Source organism: Argopecten irradians, chromosome 11 (genome assembly GCF_041381155.1).
Source record: "Argopecten irradians isolate NY chromosome 11, Ai_NY, whole genome shotgun sequence".
Lineage (NCBI taxonomy): Eukaryota > Metazoa > Mollusca > Bivalvia > Pectinida > Pectinidae > Argopecten > Argopecten irradians.
Window position 1 is genome coordinate 12,854,337 of NC_091144.1, and position 22,120 is coordinate 12,876,456.

At 35.6% G+C, this 22,120-nt stretch overlaps 1 protein-coding gene and 1 long non-coding RNA gene across 3 annotated transcripts; one reads left to right on the forward strand and one right to left on the reverse strand.

Moving 5' to 3' along the window:
• Positions 1-644: 644 nt before the first annotated feature.
• On the reverse strand, positions 645-15,919 carry LOC138334773 (protein fem-1 homolog C-like). The gene is made up of 3 exons (XM_069283494.1): positions 15,851-15,919; positions 6,287-7,569; positions 645-6,025 (listed from the first exon to the last, which is right to left on the reverse strand). Exons 1-3 carry the CDS (start codon positions 15,864-15,866, stop codon positions 5,363-5,365), a joined length of 1,962 nt encoding a protein of 653 aa, XP_069139595.1. The 5' UTR covers positions 15,867-15,919; the 3' UTR covers positions 645-5,362.
• A 64-nt stretch (positions 15,920-15,983) lies between these two features.
• Positions 15,984-20,729, forward strand: LOC138334774 (uncharacterized). 2 transcript variants are annotated; one of them, XR_011210168.1, is made up of 4 exons: positions 15,984-16,286; positions 18,540-18,708; positions 19,175-19,377; positions 19,756-20,729. It is a non-coding gene; the product is annotated as an uncharacterized lncRNA (long non-coding RNA). The 2 variants fall into 2 exon arrangements; XR_011210167.1 differs by having other exon boundaries at positions 15,988-16,286; positions 18,540-18,690; positions 19,756-20,725.
• Positions 20,730-22,120: the final 1,391 nt, after the last annotated feature.

The window sequence follows — 22,120 nt, forward strand, 5'->3', positions numbered from 1 at the left end:
TTAAAATATAGGAATCACTACAGGGACCATGTCTAGTCTACAAATTAAGACAACGTATATTTTGCTTTGCTAAATCATTTTTTTTCCAAAAATATATTAGGCTTATTTTTAAGCGTGCGTGTTTTCTTACAGTTTACGCAAATGGAGATTAGAGATAAAATGAACAGGTGTTGATTGCAGAACAGTTAACTCTGCCATTGTGTGTGAGAGAAATGAAAGTTTGAAAAAAATATCCTTTAACACTGTAACCATCCATGTATGTAGGTAATTTCACTATCCATCGTGAGTTACGTCCCCTTGCAATTTATCGATCGTAGGGTCAGCCTGCCAACGCGATTAACGTTAACGTAAGCATAATTTTAACGTTTGGGGACGCGTTCCATTGACCTATCGAATTGGCCAATTAAATGATTATTGCTTCCAAATCTTTGATGTGAATTTCGGGGGACGAAATGCATATAGTTTGAAAAAGCTGTCGGAATTATTTTCGTGTACATAGTCATCGTTTTTTTCAAAAGTTTAGGCTAGATCAAATCCAATAGAAGCTGCCCACAGCCCGATTTTCTTTAAACTTTGCATATCGAATGTACTACCAGTGTTCCCTCTAAAATAACACTACTTATTCTTTTTAAGATTTTAAAAAAGAGCAAGGGGTCTGAAATCTTCGTGTTGATTTTCCAATTTCAACAAATTTTATTTCAAAATATTATTTGAAAAAGAATTGAACAACAGGCATAGAATATATAAGTTCTCTCCCTTGGTAACAACTAGAACATAGCAAGATATATAAGAAAAGATACGCAGTGTTGTTTACAATATATATCAGTATCAACATATCATAATTATCAGATACAAGATTTGAATATGGAAGTTTGTAGTTACAGATATTTTTTAATCATGTTTAATCGCTAAAAACTGTATGTATATAGAAGAAAATTGCCAGGTTTTAAAAGCTTATTGGTACTGAATCCAGTATTCAATGAAAGGCGTCCATCCACCCATAGGATACAGACCAAAACATCTTCATACCGGCTTACTAGCCATTTGTCATTCATTAATTCAGTCATTTTATTCCGTAGGTCTTTCGGTCTACATAGGTGAATATATCAATTGCAACGTACAGATCCATATAAGAAGAAGGATCAACAAATATTGGAATATTACATAGATTCATATAAGGAATAATAAGATTCATATTGTAATAATAATATATTGTGAATTCAGTGAGTGACAGATGATGGGTCATCACCCATGAGTTTTGGGGCCAGTCATGGATACTGGATTCTGTTCTTAAAGTAATATAGTTAAGGTGAGTATGTCAGTTTTGCTGTATTTATGAATACACTTTGAAAGATTTTTAAAAGGTTATATAGGTTAAAGATGCTCCACCGCTGACAAATGGTATTTTTTCATTTTCAAAATTCAAAAACAGGAGCAGACGATTTAATGTTTTTCTTCAGTTACAAAAGTTACTTACTTCACACTATTACCACCATTGAAGTATGAGCTTCTAATTTTACTTCAAGTTAAAAATATGAAAAATAATTAATTTCATTCCGAAAAAAACCCCGTAGCGCTATATCCTGTATGGAATGAAGTAATGATTGCGCATGCGAAAAAATATTTTATGTGATTTTTTGTGTTATTTAGGCACATATAAACACCAATTTTTGTTCAAATAAGAAATATCATTCATGTTCTAACGGCGGTAGAGCATCTTTAAGTTACATTTAATTGTTATATAATCATAGTGTTAGAAAATATAGGACATAATTATAAGATGATGATTGAATTATAACCATCTCCAGAAAAATCATATTTATGTTAATAACTAAATATAATTCAATCATCGCCTAAACAGCACTGCATAGTAACTATTATAATTAATACATAATGCATACAAGCATAAAATATTCAAAATATCAAACAAAACATCCATAAGATCTATATGGAGGAATGGCAACCAGTGATCAGAGGCACAGTGATTTGATTATTTACTATTGTGTAGTACAGTCAATGTATTTCTAATGTATTTTACATTACATGGAATATTAACAAAACTATTTTTATGTACTGTATTATATGCTCGGAAATCTATTTGTGGAAACTCAATAGTACACTCAAATATATATTTGTTGGCCTGATCCTCACATTCACAACAACCTGATAGAATCCTATCTAGATTGTAGTGGTTGTGATTATCATCAAATAATTTATCTTTTAAAGTTCTGGGGGATTATCATGTTTCACACAATCAAGAAAATAATGTTGTACCGTTTCCTGAGCATTACCACAGATACAAGTTTGTGATTCGATAAGATGGTCCCTTTAAAGATCAGAATTAAGATCACTTGAAGAATTTCTAAGTTGACATAATAAAATATTATACTTCCTTTCACCTGTATTTACAAATGTATTGTTCCTAGTTGTGTGTGTGGTAATGTCACTTACATATCTTTGAAAGAGTTGCTTAAATTGGTATAATGATGTAATATTAGTTAAGTCAAACCTTGCTGCAAGTTCATTATAATCTGTAATTATAGACGGTAAAAAACTTTTTGCATATGCAGTTAACCTGCATACAGGTATTGTAAAGATTCATTCATTTCTTAGAAAATATGGATTTACGTTATTTAAAAAGGGTTCAATCAATTCTGTTGTAAGTGGGAGCAACTCCTATAATAATTTTACACAAGAGAATTAGTCTATGTTTTCCATCTTGCAGCAAGGGTGTCCCAACCAAGTTCAGTTTATAGTGCGAGGTTCCCTTTCGCAGTCCTGTTATAACTCTAGCTGCATCTAATTGAATTGAGTCAATTAATACTACCTCATGTTGATTACAGTTATCAAAATTATTAAAGTAAGGGGTCTTATATAAGCATTATATAGTGATGAGTGTTTTGCGACTCATTTTATATTTAACAGACTTAAAGATGCTCCACCGCTGACAAATGGTATTTTTTCACTATCAAAAACAAGAGCAGACGATTTCGTATTTTTCTTCAGTTACAAAAGTTACTTACTTTACACCATTACCACCATTGAAAAGTTTGAACTTCTAATTCTACCTCAAGTTAAAATATGAAAAATAATTAATTGCATCCCGAAAAAATTCCGTGTCACTATATCCTATATGGAATGAAGTACTGATTGCGCATGCACAAAAGGCGATATGAAGTATTTTATATTATTTGGTGTGTTAATTAGATATGTATATACACGATTAAACCCCAATTATTGTTCAATTGATGAATTTCATTAATGCTCTGTCGGCGGTGGAGCATCTTTAAGTAAGAGAATACGCTTACTAGCTTTATTATAGATGAAATGTATATGATGAGGCCACTTACCATCTTCAGAGAAGAAAACACCAAGATGTTTATGATTAGATACATTTTTAGTTTGAAAAACAATATCAGGAATGATATTTCTTTTCCGATAAAGAATATGTTTTTGAAGGATTAAACTTTATTTCCTATTTCCCATGTACCCTGTACCCTGTACCCTGTACCCTCTTCTCTGTAACCCCTACCCCCTACATGAATTGGTATTACAGCTTACGCATGCGTGGGTTATGACACCTTAGATGTTCGAGTGAATTACAAGATATCATTAAGGAATCGTTTCAAGGAGCCTCTTATTACTTGATATATGCATTTTTTGTTTTTATATCAAGTAATAAAAGACTCCTTGAAACGATTCCTTTATCTATTGTAATTCACTCGAACATCTAAGGCGTCATAACCCGCGCATGCGCAAGCGGATAGGCCATAATAGCAACTCATGTCGTGGGTAGGGGGTACAGGGTAGAAGGTACAGGGTAGAGGTTACAGGGTACAGGGACCAGGGTACAGGGTACAGGGTATGGGGTACGGGTTACAGTGTACAGGGTACGGGGTACAGGGTACCGGGTACAGGGTACGGGGTACGGGGTACAGTGTAGAGGTACAGGGTACGGGGTACAGGGTACCGGGTACAGGGTACAAGGTACGGGATACAGGATATGGGGTACAGAGTACAGGGTACGGAGTACAGGGTACGCAAGTATGACGCGGAAAAAATTACCGACTGTTATTGTTTTGAAAGTATTTGAAAATTTGCCTTTATATCAAGTAATAAAAGGCTCATTGAAACGATTCCTTCTCTATTGTAATTCACTCGAACATCTAAGGCGTCATAACCCGCGCATGCGCAAGCGGATAGGCCATAATAGCAACTCATGTAGTGGGTAGGGGGTACAGGGTAGAAGGTACAGGGTAGAGGGTACTAGAATCAGTTACATAAATTTTAGTTGGTTTCTGAAATACTCGAAACTGAAGAGGCTGTTGAGTGTTTGACATTCAGTACAATTTATTTTCAAAAACCTGTTGTTAACAATGCCCCCACCCCCTCCCTCTATTCTACATTTTATGTAAGTGAACAGTAACTTCTACATTTTATGTAAGTGAACAGTAACTTCTACATTTTATGTCAGTGAACAGTAACTTCTACATTTTATGTAAGTGAACAGTAACTTAAAAGGCAATGTACAATTAAGCAATAAACTGTTACCAGATTGGACATACAGTTGATAGGAAGCCCATCCGGAAGGAAGATAAATAGAATGGCGCCTGTTGGCATGCATCGCATGAAAAGTTAGAAATATTCTAAAAATATTTAATTATGTTAAAATGATATAGCAAAACTTCTCTTCTTAAAGAAAAATAACACCTGTAACATGTTTTTGGTAAGAATAACGAAAACATGAGATTTTATCAATCTCGGTTCACTTCCCGCCCCGTTAAAACACGTGTTAACCCCTGATTTCCGATGTATTACCTACGAAGAGTTGACTTAGTTTTTTGTCGAATATGAACAGGTGTTGGATTAAGAAAATATTTTTTGTTGCTGTTTTGAAGAATATATCTAAATATATTAGAATACATAGAAAACTTGTCATAAATACAATTTCTATTTTTTTATTGGGGTGTTCGAGGACTGGTCCCTTCTTACGTAATTTCCGCCATTTTGACAGTGATCTTTGACTCGCTGTCGTAAACAAACTAACATGTGAACTTAATTTTAATTTTGTTGAAAATATTCGTCATAAGTCTGTCCTAAGTTACAATAATACAAACATCAACCATTGCTTACGATCTTAATTTGAACAGCCAACCCTATTTTTTTGTTCGAGCACTGGTCAGGGGAGTCTAGATAGTTTGACAAGGAATTGTCTACCCTAAGAGGAGATTCACGACAATCTAACACTCGACAAGCATCGGGTAAGAAAACACTGGATCTCCTCCTCAGGAAGGCATTTCTCTGCCAATGCTCAAGGTATGAAAGGGAAAGATCATATTAATTATTTCCCACGATAATGCTGTCATCTGTGCAGTTCCACGAAAGCTTCCAGTAGCGAAGGGAGATAACCGCGGTACGACATACCTGTGTCAACTATAACCCTAGCTGTCATACACTTCAAAGTGATATACTTGAGTGGACACAATAGGTCTTGCTTCAACAGGAATTCCAATGGAACATCTTTGCCAGAGTTCCGAGCATCAATGTGCGCGCCATTTTCTATCAACGACCACGCCAATTCCTTCCATTGACCTGCTCGCCTTGGACTGTTTCTTTGTTTCCGCCATGATGCTATACAGTGGTGGAGTGGTGTGTTCCTCTCCTTGTCTGTGCTATTCACATACGCTCCTGTTGTTATTAAACATCGAATGAGACCAATAGATGGAACATCATTGTCAGTATCATTTGGATCTATCATCAAAGCTAAATGCAGAAGCTGCTCTCCCTCCTCGCTAGCTGTGTTAAGCATTACTGCTCGCTTCACATGGTCGATGAAATTATCACACTCTACATCCTGGTCTATCGAAACGAAGAATAAATTCATTAAACCAATGGTGTACACAAGTAGGGACCTGAATGTGCGATATGTGTTCTCTTCGAGAGGACGGATTTTCAGAACATCAGTGAATTCCTGTAGTAGCTCCACAACCATGCCAAAGATATCCACAATGTCACTGCTTTGTACCTGTAATGTAAATAATACACTTCATTGTTTTTGTCTAAATTATCAAAGTCCGTATTAACCTTGTGAGTTTAAAAGAAAAAATATTACTTCATATACATACATCTGACACTTCAGTGTCAGTTACTGATCATAGGTCATTCTTTTTTCCAAAGATACTTCTCTGTTAAAAGGACGTGAAACAAAAGAAATCTCATGATTTACCGATTTGCATTTCTCGTAATATTGCAAATAATAAGAACCAAAAGTAAACTAAGTTGTTACCTTCTCACTGCTTTCATCTGATGACGACTGTTCAGAAATCGCTTTGAACAAGTCGACAAACATTCGCAAGTCTGATACCAAGTCCTCGTCAGACGTAGGTACCGCATGTCTTCGTAAAAGAAAGGCATATTTCCAGAGATCGATCGCACGCCGGTAATGTTTGTAATCGGCGTACACAGCTCCACGGTAACGTATTCCATAAATTGTCTGTTCGTTGCGAGTGCCTAGGATTCTTTCACGCGTTAGCAGGGCATGCATGTAAATTGTGTCCTTGTCTGCACCTACCAAAGTTCTACACTGCTCAGGTGTTGCACATTCTCTGTGAAATTGGTAAGCCTGTTTTGTTTCGTTTGCAAGGATTTTTCTTAGTGGTGCCTCTGGATTAGCAAATCTTAACTCCATCGCCATTTCCCACAAATCTATTCCTTCCGAAATATTGTTGTATTCGTCGATAATAGTTGCGCCCAGTAACTCATACCCATTCACAAGTCGAGAAATCTTCATCGCAGTATTGTCCCTGATGTAATTGAATATCGTCCGATTTCCTTGAATTGCTGCGAGATAGAGGATGTGAACTTCTGAGGTAATTGTCACGAAATGAGATGCACCAGCAGTAAGAAATAACTCCACCAGATCCAGCCGCCCCAACTCGATAGCATGATACATAGCGGAGTATCCACTGATGGTTGTAGCATTGACAGCTATGCCATGACTAATCAAAAACTGACACAACTCAAGTGAACCTTTGGTTGCATTGATAAGACATGTACCACCGTAAACATTCCGCTTGTGAATATCTGCACCATTTTCCACTAGATATTTCACAATGTCTAAATTACCGCAGTAACAAGCGCATCGTACTGCTGTCGAGTTGGTGGAAGTAGTGGAGTTCACATCAGCTCCATAGCTTACGAGGAGTTTCACAAGAGATAAATGTTCTTCACTGACGGCCACCCATAATGGAGTCACCCATTCTTTGAAGTTTTCCTTACATATTTGGTAAAATCCGCGAAGTTCAATGTCGGGATTACATTCCATCAACATGTACTTCACAATATCTTCTCGGTCTTTGTAACAAGCGAGAAAAAATGGTGCACAATCCCCTTGGACATGGTTTACAATTTGTCTTCGCTCCTTATGGCCAGTGTTGTTCAAATATGTTTTTAATGCTTCAAAGTTGCTTGAATAGATAAACGATTTTATTTCTTTACTTGCAATGTCCAACTGCTTTCCTTCCATGTTGTTGACACCACTATTTTGGGCAGTACTGTGTAAAATGTCATCTGCAAGTAAGAAAAAACAATGAGTTAAAGAAAAATAGCATGCGTTCACCATAGATCGAAATAATGTTCACAGTCACCAAATAATACATTGACAATACACGAGAACGATTCGAAGAATACAATCATAACTAAAAAACATAAATTTGATGATGAAATGTGGATAACTTCTGATGGCCGGCCACGCTTGGGTGTATATCATTCTGAGAACCGAGAAAATATAATGATACTTTTGTATGTCCTCATTTATAAACACTATTCCGTTGATGGTTTATCGTACGGTAGAGTATTTGACTTAAACCCGACTGTAACACTAGGCTTGCATGTGTAGTTTGCGTATCCCCATTCTGATATTATAAAGCGCGCACACAAACTGTCTTTTTAATCAGTGCAAACTATAAATTGCTCATTTTTAGGAATGTTAAATAGCAGATTCCGTCAGTATGATGTTGGTTACTTGAGTGTAAATGATAAAGACAGCTCAAGGTTTTACTACCTTATAAGCAAATGCCAACTCATTTATATGAAATGAGGGACGTAAGGTGCGATAACAGAGTTATCGTTCCTTCGAAACGAATGTTAACCATGACATCTTTTAGCTACATGTATCAACCAGGTTATAACCGCCATTTGGGTAATAAAGAAATTTACACAAAGTTTTTAACGATATTTTACAGTTAAGTAAATCCAGACGTGATCTATCGACTGAGATAGTGGCTGACTCTGCGAAAATTCATTTGAGGGAGAAATTTTTGGTCAAGCAGGCAAAAATCGACATTTTCACCGCTAGTTTCTGTTAAATTCGTCCATTTTACAATGCCAGTATTTAAATTAAATATCTGAATCAGTATTTATTGCAGGGTCATTTAAGAAAATGATAGAGGAAAGTCTGAGTACCCGTAGAAAAACCACTGACATGACTTGCAGTCAGTATCTTGAATCTATCCCACATGGGATTCAAAATATGACCTGCAGTCAGTATCTCGAATCTATCCCACATGGGATTCAAACTGATAGCCCAAAGACCTGTACATGTACATGTAGAGGGCTTATGGTAAATATGTTGAGACATCTTAACCACTCGGCAACCACAGCCCCAACCAAGCTTGTAACTCCATCTTTTTCACCTTCGAAATAACCATCAACTTCGCTAGCCAAGGGTATTAGGCCGATTCTCTTTCTACTACGAAGATAATCGGACTTAATACCCTCGGCTAGCGAAGTTGAATAACCATATGCGTACTAATAAGTGACCAATACTGATAAATGGACCGAAAACAAAATTAATCATAACTTTAAATTAAAGTGATTTTGAAGTCATTTTGCTGGGACAAATATTATGAAATCATTGTGTGTTTGTCTAAAATTGCAGGAAGAAAACAAGATTTTCACCTGGGATGGGAAAGGGGAGGTAATTGGCTTATTTGCTCACTTTCATGCATGCAGCTAAAATTCATTTCAAAACCACAAGGTTCAAACTAATATCAGATTTTTATAAATAATTTTGACCAAAGTTTATTTGTTAACTGTTCTCAAACATTATCATTGGGTTTTTTTTTGCCTAATATAATCATTAAAAATGAAAACATATCATTTTAATAGAAATAAAATAGTTTGCACCCTTAAATTTATCATTATATGAGCTTTATAAGGACATATGATTTTTCTTGAAAAAAACCTACCCAACAGTAATTTGTCTTTTAGATGACAACTTTACCAGTCATGAATGTTTTTGAAATTTTGAATATAGTTTTCTAACATTATGTGCTAATATGTTGTTAAATATTTTTGGTGTACAAGAACTGGAAATGGGTGTACCATTTTGGTGAAAATTCGATATTGCTATAAATAGACCTCCAAATTTGTAATAGTGTACATAAATATTTTGTACCCTATATGCAGACATCACATATGTGTGATACAGATCAGGCATTAGAATCACACGGATCACAGAAGATTTTTTTTCAGTTTGCATCACATTTCACATTACATATATACACTAGAAGGAATATACGTACCCGGACTGCTATACCTAATTTCTTAAGATGACAACATTATCTGTCAAAAAAACTTTTGAGCTACTATATTGCAGCTACATATACACATGTACATGTGAAGTGGAACGTTGTGTGTTGATTAATATTTTCACAATCACTATATCATATAGCCACTAAGTGTTATGGAAATTTTTGTCAAAAATTCATTACAGATTTATTTTACATATAATATATATATATATATATATATTACAGTGGAACTCGGTTAATATGAACTCAAAGGGACCAAGATAAAAATTTGAGTTTTCCGATTGTTCGAATTAAAAAGTTCTCAATTCTATTGACAATCTTTGCTAAGTACATGTATATATAGATCTACTTGTTCTGTGTCGTAAAACGATGTAAGCAAGGAAGATGTCAAAATCGTTGGCGTATGTTTGATTAATTTATATTCATAATGGGTTTTTTTTCTCTGAAACCTTGCTAGCTACAGCACATACAAACATTGCACATTAGTTTAGAAAAAAGGGGGCTGTCATGGCTATTATTCTTGGCAACACTGTTGTTTATATTTTGCAGTTCGACAAATTTGACTCCATGGAAAGAAATGTTTTCTCTCAGCTTCGCTCTCGAGAAAATTTTAAATACTTCTTTCCAGGGAGACAATTCTAGATGTACTGTATTCCACGTTACATAGGGCTATAATTGTATATGGCTGGTGAATGGTTGAGATGTCCACACAGAATACCACAAGCCCTGGTTTCAATCGCGAGTTTGATTCCCAGTAATTTGTTCGGTATTGACTGCTGATCAATGGTTTTTCTCTGAGTACTCCGGTTTGCCTTGAGTATCTAATTATATAAACCTGGCACATCCAAATATGTAAAATGGAAGATTTGCAGTAACTGGACAGATGCAACCACTGAATAAAAAACCCAACAAAGACAAGAGACTTGGAAATTCTACATGTTATGTCACAGTAACGGAAGTTAAATGAAAGTTTAACTAAAAGTGAATTACATTTTTACATATCGGACCATATACCGATATGTATGTGACACACATTGTGTACAACTCAACCCCAACCCCCAAATAAAAAAACACCAATTCCATTATCTATTTAACATTAAACAAGCTGCTGAAGAAATTTGATTTTACTTTGAGAGAATTTCTTCCATAAACATGATTTTTAAAAGTCTTTTTTAATTTAGATACATGTACACAATGTATAATGAAAAATTTCTAGTTCATCAATATTTAACATAAAATTTACAGATAAAGAAAATGAAAAGCATCAAAAATGTAATAATTTTCTTATTCTAGAACCTGTTCTAGCTATCATAAAATTATTGCACAAAGTAATTAAGCCATATAGCATTAGACCAAATTTTGAAACATATATATACATGTACAATGTATTTACATTAATATCTGTCTGTATACCTATATACAGTGTAATTATATAAAGCAACAAGTAGATCACAGCTATATATACAAACAGACATTGTAGTTGCACATAAAATTTGACTAAGAATGTCTCATTTAGCTATATTCTAACAAGAGGCCCATGGGCCTTAACGGTCATCTGACTATTTGCACAATACAACATTATTTAAGTCATTTAAAGATTTTAGCCATTTCGACACCTGTAACCTTGAATGAAAATCAAGGTCATTTCTTTTAAAACAAATATGGTAGCCCTTCATCCTAGCATGTCACAGGCCCAATAACAGGTCTCTAGGCCTCTTTGTTATTAAAAAAAAAATATTTTAAGATTTTAGCCTATTTGACCCTGTGACCTTGGATGAAGGTCAAGGTCATTCATTTGAACAAATTTAGTAGCTCTTCTTCCCAGCATGTCACAGGCCCAATATCAGGTCTCTAGGCCTCCTAGTTATTCTCAAGAAGTCGTTTAAGGATTTTAACCTATTTGACCCCTGTGACCTAAAATGACAGTCGAGGCCATTAATTTGAACAAACTTGGTAGCCCTTCATCCAAGCATGCAGCAGGCCCAATATGAGAATCCTAGACCTTTCGGTTCTTGAGAAGAAATTGTTTAAAGATTTAAGCCTATTTGACCCCTGTGACCTTGAATGAAGGTCAAGGTTATTCATTTGAACAAACTTGGTAGCCCTTCATCCAAGCAGGTGGCAGGCATAATATGAGAACCCCAAGCCTATCGGTTCTTGAAAAGAAGTCATTTAAAGATTTTAGCCTATTTAGCCTATTTGACCCCTGTGACCTTGAATGAAAGCCAAACACATTCATTTGAACAGATTTGGTAGCCCTCTATCCCAGCCTGCTACATGTCTAATACCAGTACCCTAGGCCTTCTAGTCCTTGAGAAGAAGTCGTTTAAAGATTTAAGCTTTTTTGACCCCTGTGACCTTGAATGAAGATCAAGGTCATTCATTTGAACAAACTTGATAGCCCTTTATCCCAGCATGTCAGGGGCCCAATATCATGTCTTTAGGCCTCTTAGTTATTCTCAAGAAGATATTTAAATGATTTTAGCCTTTTTGACCCCTGTGATCTTAAATGAGGGTCAAGGTCATTCATTTGAACAAACTTTGTAGGCCTTCATCCCAGCATGCTACAGGTCCAATATCAGTACCCTGGGTCATCTGGTTCTTGAGAAGAAGTCGTTTAAAATTTTTAGCCTATTTGAACCCTGTGACCTTGAATGAAGGTCAAGGTCATCTATTTGAATAAAATTTATAGCCCTTCATCCCAGCATATCAGGGGCCCAATATCAGGTCTCTAGGCCTCTTAGTTATTCACAAGAAGTCGTTTAAGGATTTTAACCTATTTGACCCCTGTGACCTTAAATGACAGTCAAGGTCATTAATTTGAATAAACTTGGTAGCCCTTCATCCCAGCATACTGCAGGCCAAATACCAGTACCCTGGGCCTTTCGGTTATTGAGAGGAAGTCGTTTGAGTGAAAAGTTTACGCACGGTGGACGGTGCACGGTCGACGACGGACGGTGCACGGTGGACGGCGCACGATGACGGACGGTGCATGATGACAATAGGTCATCCTAACCCTTCGGGTCAGATGGCCTAAATATGAATATAATTTTTTGCAAAGTTAAATGCTGGTTTGTGCTGAAAATATCCTGCAATTATGGAGTTATCTCCCCTACTAACAAATTTTAAAGAAAATTATACAAACAGATACATGGACCGTATACATGTATATTCCTTCACTAATCAGATTGAATATTTTACAAGAATTCTATGTAATTTGTTACACATATAAGATATAATTCATGTGTATGAAACTCTTTGAAATCTGTAAATTTGATAATGATATGATTTCATCATAAAGCATTTTAATGTTTTACTGAAGCTGTACTGAACTTAAAAGACAAACATTCTTCAAAAACCAGTACTGTAAACGCATTTCTAAAGTTAAGGAAAAAATGGTAGGGTTCATTGGGATTGAATAAAGGGAGGTAATATGTAGGGCTGTCATGGGTACTAAATTTCTGTTGATCAACGGAAATAATGCAACTTGCAAGGTTTATGTTGAGCTGAAATTTCTTGTTTTATTCCAAAAACTAACTCATGCAATAATAACTTATTGGGTGTCATACAATCCATATGGCATGAATTCTGCTTATTTAACTTTATTCATTAATCAATTGCCCGCTATTCATGAAAACCTATAGCAATAGCGTTATTTTGTGATTTAAAATTTCCCTTTAAAAACACGACTATTTAGCTTTTCTTGTTCTCTAAAAAGTATGTGTATGTAAAAGATTGGGTGTTCGGTCAGGCGGATATTATCTATTAATATTATCAATTTCTTATTTACACAACAGATTCTTTTCGATGAAATGTGGGTAAAAGAGACTTTCATATAATTATTTATGAAAATGTATTTTCAAGTGAAAAATTCAAAACTTGTGATGTCACAAATGCATGATATTTCCACTTCTTTGATATCATGTCATTATTCATACTGTATGTCAGAATCAGTTTATATATTGAAAACAACAGTGTAACTTGTAGGATTTGTGCTGATATCAGTGATGTCATTGTAGTAGTGTTATTACATCATAGATACTGTCCATACATATACTGTGTCATCTGATAACTACATGAATGTGATATGCTAGGATGAAGGGCTACTAAGTTTGTTAAGATGAACGACCTTGACCTTTATTAATTGCCACATGATTCAAATAGGCTGAAATCTTATCAAGGACCTAGAGGCCTAGACAACTGATTTTTATATTGGCGTCATACATGGAAATTCTTATTGGTTCAATTACATGTATGCACTATTACAAGTATATAATAAACTATACAAAGTATAGCAGGTCCTTTTTGTGTCGCCTGCAAAAGAAGTGCGACATATACATATCACTATATCAGCGTTGGTGGCGGCGGTGGAAAACGGTTTCCATGCGATAACGTGTTAAGCATTTATTGTCTGATTTCAACCAAACTTTATATATTGCTTAATATCAATGAGATTTTTGATTGGTTTGATACGTACTTGTCAAAATCTGTTCATATGTACAAGAGTTCTGAGATAAATCCATGGTTTTCCTGGATAACTTTAGTATTTATTGTCTGATTTCAACTAAATTTGGTATATGTTTTGCTTTATAATAATTAGATCTCGAATGGGTTTGATTCTCGTCAAAATCCGTCAATATTTGCCAGAGTTACGGAACTTTAAAATTGTCAAAACAGATAAATCCATGGCTTCTGCTCGATAAATATTAGTATTAATTGTTTGATTTCAACCAAATTTGATTTATGGCTTTATATCAATGAGATCCTGGATTGGTTTGATACTGGTCAAAATCTGTTAATATTAACATGAGTTACGGGACTTTTATAATTGTTAAAACAGACAATTTCTTGGTTTCCAAGCGATGACTTTAATAATTATTATCTGATTCTAACCAAATGTTGTATATATTGCTTGATATCAATGAGATCTAGGATTGGTTTGATACTGGTTAAAATCTGCCAATATTTGTAAGATTTACGGGACTTGATAATTCACTTAATTATTAACATTATTTCAACTGTAAATAACTATTTTTTGTGATGTTTAATGTGCTGTGCAGGCGACACATCCACTTCCCTGGAAGTCTTGTTTTAATCCGATCTACTTCAATTTACTTTAAATGTGATATGATTTATAACATAATGAAATACATGTAGCTCCAAGTGGTATCTCCCTTTAGCAAGTCTCTTCATTTTGTCTCCCCCTAGTAATATAACCCTGCGAATGAGTTAACCCCACTGTGTTGTGAACATATTATGTACTTGAGACTACTTACTGTATATTTACAACAAATGTGACCAACTGAGTGTGTTAGCTAACAGTTCATATTGCTATCCCTCAATACCTAATTTAGGAGTTTCTTTTGTTTAGTTTACTATCCTTTCAAGCATGTCAACATACTGGTAATGCCAATGATAATAAAGAAAGTATATATGATACATGTATAATGCTTTTTAATTTTACCTTTACTATATATTGATCCGACACCAAAACAACAACAAGTTTATGGTTACATTTTATGTAATGTACATGTGATATGCAGGTAACTCCTTAGTTTGGATAACCTGATCGTGCTATAAAATCAATTGATATCTTATTATACACGATTCTAATACTGATGTATTGCCTTAAAATATTATTAAAGTATTTTAACTTTCATACATAATTAAAATTAATTTGATTTTCCTTTTGATACAATAGACTCCCATAGGCGTTGCAGATTCTGTACATATCTGTGACTGGGGCCTAAAGCTATGCATGTATCTACGATGTATATTATAGGCCTATTATAATTACTAGCACTGGTACTGGTACATGTAGGTGCGTATACAATGTACATGTAGGTCTACATGACTAATCCAATAATATTAGATCTCGATATTGAGAAACTTCTGATGTGTAATACCGACACGACGTAAAGACCAAAAGTGTCTCGTCGTGCTACACCTCAAACATTGTTGGAGTAGTATACTAGGCTTAGTACATGACATGTAATTAACGTTACACCACAGGGCCATGTATAGTTTCTATATGAAAAAATAGACAGAAATACATATATTTTATATGTGGTTACACGTACAAATGTATTAAACAGGTTGGGGACCATCCCGTATATGAGTAATAGTCCTGTATTTGAGGGATAAATTTGTTACTCAAATGCAGGATTATGTGAAATCGATTAGGTGGATTAGTAAGTCAAGTTCTTACAAAAAAAAAAGACAGTAAAATATATGCATTGCATAGCTTAGAAACTAACCTTTTGGACGTAGCATCCATATGCATAGTAACACCAAACCGAAAGTAAATACTAAAGCTGTAACCCGGAACTTCCGGAGCTAATTATAATAAGGGAGATCACTCTGATGACATTACAATGAATATAAAGTCATGGCACCTGAAAAGGCAATCGCGACATCTCGGAGTAATTTCCGTGAACCTTCGGAAATATATCACCTCGAGTGCATGCATGGAGGGGCACGTGGTATGTTCACGTGATATGTACGTCATATTCCAAAATGGCTGCGCCCATGAATTGGCATGAAATCAACACGAAGGAAAGCACTACGTTTTTGTTTGATGTGTTCTAGCACAACAATGCGTCCGTATAATGTACTGAACCAGAAATACAAATCTGAAGATGTTTGTGATAAACTAGAGATGGGACATGCAGTTCCTAAGACCACGCGAAACAGGTGAATATATGCGATTCTTGTTTGAATTAAAAACTGAAGAATGAAGTATAATTAGGCCTATTTTGTTAAGAGTTCTGTTTTAAATATGCAGTTCGTGTACACTATATAGTATATACATATATATGTTTATGCTATTATTAGTTAATAGTGCTTGTAGCTCACCTGGTCCGAAGGACCAAGGTGAGCTTATGCCATACCGTGGCGTCCCGTCCGCGTCCGTCGTCCGTCGTCCGTCCGTCCGTCCGTCCGTCAACAATCGACTTCTTCTCCATAACCGCTGGTCGGATTTCAACAAAATTTGGCTGGTAGTATCCTTATGGGCTACTAACTGAAAATTGTACAAATGATGGGGCTGACCCCCCAGGGGCCTGAGGGGCGGGGCCAAAAGGGGTCAATTTGGCTATTTCCATATAAACGACTTCTTCTCTGAAACCAAGCATGGGATAGCACCCATAATGCAATGGTAGCATCCTTATAGGATGGGGATTCAAAATTGTACAAATGATGGGGCTGACCCCCCGGGGGCCTGAGGGGCGGGGTCAAATGGGGTCCATTTTGCTATTTCCATATAAACGACTTCTTCTCTGAAACCAAGCATAGGATAGCACCCATAATGCAATGGTAGCATCCTTATAGGGTGGGGATTCAAAATTGTACAAATGATGGGGCTGACCCCCCGGGGGCCTGAGGGGCGGGGTCAAATGGGGTCCATTTGGCTATTTCCATATAAACGACTTCTTCTCTGAAACCAAGCATGGGATAGCACCCATAATGCAATGGTAGCATCCTTATAGGGTGGGGATTCAAAATTGTACAAATGATGGGGCTGACCCCCCGGGGGCCTGAGGGGCGGGGTCAAATGGGGTCCATTTGGCTATTTCCATATAAACGACTTCTTCTCTGAAACCAAGCATGGGATAGCACCCATAATGCAATGGTAGCATCCTTATAGGGTGGGGATTCAAAATTGTACAAATGATGGGGCTGACCCCCCGGGGGCCTGAGGGGCGGGGTCAAAAGGGGTCAATTTGGCTATTTCCATATAAACGACTTCTTCTCTGAAACTAAGCATGAGATAGCACTCATAATGCAATGGTAGTATCTTTATAGGTTGGGGATTCAAAATTGTACAAATGATGTGGCTGACCCCCGGGGGGCCTGAGGGGCGGGGTCAAAAGGGTTCAATTTGGCTATTTCCATATAAACGACTTCTTCTCTGAAACCAAGCATGGGATAGCACCCATAATGCAATGGTAGCATCCTTATAGGATGGGGATTCAAAATTGTACAAATGATGGGGCTGACCCCCAGGGGGCCTGAGGGGCGGGGTCAAAAGGGGCCAATTTGGCTATTTCCATATAAACGACTTCTTCTCTGAAACTAAGCACGTTATAGCACCCATAATACAATGGTAGTACAGTCTCCCAGTACACTCACCCCGCACAACATACACGCAACACACCGCATACATGGGAGGCCGTCCTTACATGACCTTAGCTGTTAATAGGACGTTAATAAATCAAACAAACAAACAAACAATGGTAGTATCCTTATAGTGTGGGAATTCAAAATTGTGCAAATGATAGGGCTGACCCCCCGGGGGCCTGAGGGGCGGGGTCAAAAGTGGTCTATTTCCATATAAATAACTTTTTCTCTGCAACTTAACATGGGATTACGCTCATAATGCAATGGTTACATCCTTATAGGGTTTGAATTCAAAATTTTGCAAATGATGGGGCTGACCCCACGGGGGCCTGAAGGGTGGGGTCAAAAGGGGTCAATTTAGCTATTTCCATATAAACGACTTCTTCTCTGCAACTAAGAATGGAAGAGCACTTATAATGCAATGGTAGCATCCTTATAGGGTTGGGATTTGAAATTGTACAAATGATAGGGCTGACCCCCGGGGCCTTAGACGGCAATAGATGCGAGGTCAAAAGGTCAATTAGGCTACTATTTTCATATAAATTACTTTGTCTCTGAACCTATATATTGGATAGCATATTTGTATGGTATCAATAGCATCATTGTATGGTTGTGATTCAAAATTAAACTTTGGGAGTCAATTTTGCTTATTTTTCTAATTGTCTGAGTCTTGTGATAATTACTAACAAAAAACCAGGTGAGCGATACAGGCCCTCTGGGCCTCTTGTTATATTATGCTTGTAATTTATCTATGTACATGTATCAATGTAAGTGATTGAAAAGACATACGAATTAATATTGCATGTTGATGTTTGGGGTTTTTTTCAGAAGGAGAGAATTGATTTCACAATCACAAAGACGGCATAGAAATGAGATCGTATATTCCTTGGGTGATCCGGTGATCCATATGCACTTAACAGAGGAATAACAGTATGGCACACAGAAAGTACCAGTAGATCTACCACTTCAAAATGATTATGTAAATTCTAAATACATGGTATATCTGTATTGCATTAATGCACAAGATAAAAATATCTTCTTGTTTTGATAAATATATTATGTAAATGAATTATAAGCGAATGAAGTAGAGCCATGACAGAGATACAATTATGCTGTATAGTATATATAGTTATATGATATTGTATGTGAATATCTTCATTTTATTCAATTATAATACTGCATCATGTATTCCTAATAGTAAGATACATGCAACACAATACCTGAACAAAACATATATGCACAGGGGTTTGTCATTCTGCCAAAAATATATACATGTATATATATGTACTGCATTGTATGTATTATTGCGTGCATGTATGGAACATTTATAAGTTCACATTATTTTTTATTCAATCTTCAAGTCTAATAATGTTTTTATATCTGGATCATCACAAAATGTAACTTACCTATAGCCTAGGTACAATTATGTTTCAAATACTGTTGATGGTATTTGTGTTTTGCAGGCCTATAAAGATTGACATATGTAAAGGCCATTACTTATCACTTCAAAATATGGGATGTCAAAGATGCACCATGTATGCAGTCATCAAAACTAAGAGGAGACATTACCTTATCCAGCGAAACATGAATACAGCATAATGGAGGAGATTCTGAATGTACATGAATGCCTATATAGATGTGCATGTATATATTGTCTCTTGAAAAGGTGTCAGCAAATCTTCATTTTTTTCCATTACATATTATTTTCTTAACAAGCATTTGATATGATCCGAGCCTCTGAGGAAAGTTAAGTGATTAAAATGTCTGGTTTAGATTTTAATGACTAAGTCAGAATTATTTTGAATTGTCATAATAAGATCACTTGCTTGATGAAGAACAGCTAAAGTTTTCCCCAAGTTTGTCTATTTTGTAGATATTTGCTTACATTAATATTACAAATACATACTACTTAATATGAAAAAAAGCATGACAATTCTGTGTGTCGAAGAAGTGTAAGGTGCAATGCAACAGTAAAATATACAGCTTGAAATATTTATGCTTTTACTGATCAATAGTTTACCAGTATTTGATTTTCTCGTTCCAGGAAAAGTTATCAAAAGATACCACTGAATACCATGAGAGCAGTTTGTTTTGGATGTGACCGCACATAGCATAAGATAAATGGAAAAGACACAAGTTTAAGGCTATCTGGAATCCCTTGTCATCGCAACAACCTTTTAATACACCTGTGTGTCCAATTCGAAAAAGTGGCCCTACCAATCTTGGATATTGTAGAATAACTCACTAACCAGTTCATCAGACTTTTTAGTAACCTAATTGACTTTGAGATTTCACTATTGAATAGAACATCAATTGCCAAATTGATAAGTAAATAAATAGAAAAAGTATTAAAATCAAAGATTCTGATTTCTTTAAAGGTAATTTAGCATACAGGGTACAACCTGCTTAATAATATATGGAAAATCAAAAATATTTACTTTTCTTGTCCAAGTGTTTTCATTTGATAATATGTACAGTATGTATAGTTTCCCTTCAAGCCAAGTACTGGTATACATGTAAGAAAGACATTAAAATTATGTATTTAGTAATAAATAGCTGTGGTATTATGTGATTTAAAAACCCAGTACTCCTGATTATTCTTTAGAGAAAAAAACCCAACAAACTACAAGACATTCTATTGGAGTTGCAGTGCATGTGAATGGGTGCATGGTTAAAATGTGACAAAATACAACAAGACACTCAATGTCACAGAGTTTGAATCCCATTTGTGGCAGTTTTCCTGTATTAATGCTGTTTTTTTTTAGTTTTTCTCTAGGTACTCCAGATTTCTTCGATCCTTGGTATTAAACATGCTAATCAAACCACACCAAGCAACAAAGTATCTCAGAATTCATTATTAAAATCAAAATAGTTCTTTTATTCCAAATGACTTCCTACTTTTCTTGCATCAAGATACCTCACCAGAGAATGGAGTACAAATTGTAGCTAACACATGTGTATGTACATTCTGTACACGGATATCATTCCAATATGATTTGAAACAATAAAACAGTTTAGCATCAGCATTTCTTTCAATATTTGATATAAAGATGTTGATTATTGTAAATTCTGCCTTAGCACAATTTCTGTATAAAGACCACCTGCTTATAATTTTTAAACCACTTTTAAGTGTTTAAAATGGATGTTTATAACACAATTTGGTCTGTGTATAAAGTGTAAAGATCTATATTATAGATAAGTTTGACTATAGTTATCAAATGCACACAAAAACACAGCACATCAGATGTGTCCTCTAGTAAATAGATTACTTTTACATTTAAAAATTTTGAGGCAGAGTGGTCAAGGTGTTCCAACAGTACCACTACTCCTTCACCTCTGGGTTTCAAGTTTGAACCCTAATAGGAAAGCTACCAAAGTACTGATCATCGGTTTATTGATCTTCTCTGGATAATTCAGCTTCCTCCAACTAAACATGGTACAAGGTAATCTCACCAAGGTACAATTTAATAGGCAGTTAAGATCTTTGCAAATACTCACATAGGGTAAGAGAAAAAGAATCGTTCACTCTTTTGGTGAGAGGAGATCTCGCCCCTCGGGATAAGATTTTTATACTTTTTGTTTGACAACTTAAGAATTTTACTCCTTGGTTTGTTATTCTGTCTACTGTCTCAGCCCAAAGGGGTTTTATGATTTTATTACTTTTTAATATATATTGGTTCTTTGGTAGTATGCGTTAACGTTGGAAAAATAATACTGTATTATAAGTCCTAGGCCAATCAAATATAACCTAAAGATCCTTGGAGGGTCTGAAAAGAGTGTCCTCTACCAGATGTGAGGGAAACTTCTATAGGTAGGGTCTTTAAGTCCAAAATCATATCTAATCATCTTATGAGGTTTTGAAATATTAAGTTTGGGGAGTCTAATTGATACATACCAGTCGTCAGTGTTCGCTTATTTATACATACCTTTTAATATTGGAAAATACAGAAAAACATGGTTATAATTAACATCTGGAGAACAACAAAACAACCTTGTTATACAAATATACTTTCAGAAGTTTGTTATATGCACACGGCGGTGGCCGACTGGTTAAGATGTCTCTGACTTAATACCACAAGCCCTTCACTACTGGGTCACGAGTTCGAATCCAGGTAATGCCAGGTACAGGCCGCTGGTCAGTGGCTTTTCTCCGGGTACTCCTACTTTTCTCCACCAACAAACCTGGCACGTCCTAACATGACCCTGACTGTTAATAGGAGGTTGAACAAATGAAACCCAAACCTATTTTATGTAAACACACATTGCAGATATTGTATTGGAATATTGACAGGGACAGAAAATTACTGTGTGCTATTGAACTTAATTGTAAGAGTGTTCGTTATGAAATGTTTTACTGTATATACACTAGTTATTGTTATTTGGACTTGTAGGCCTAAACTTAAACATAC

Coding starts and splice junctions, on each gene's coding strand:
- LOC138334773 (XM_069283494.1), bottom strand. Junction 6,026..6,286: donor CAGATGAAAGCAGTGAGAAG/GTAACAACTTAG, acceptor TTTACATTACAG/GTACAAAGCAGTGACATTGT.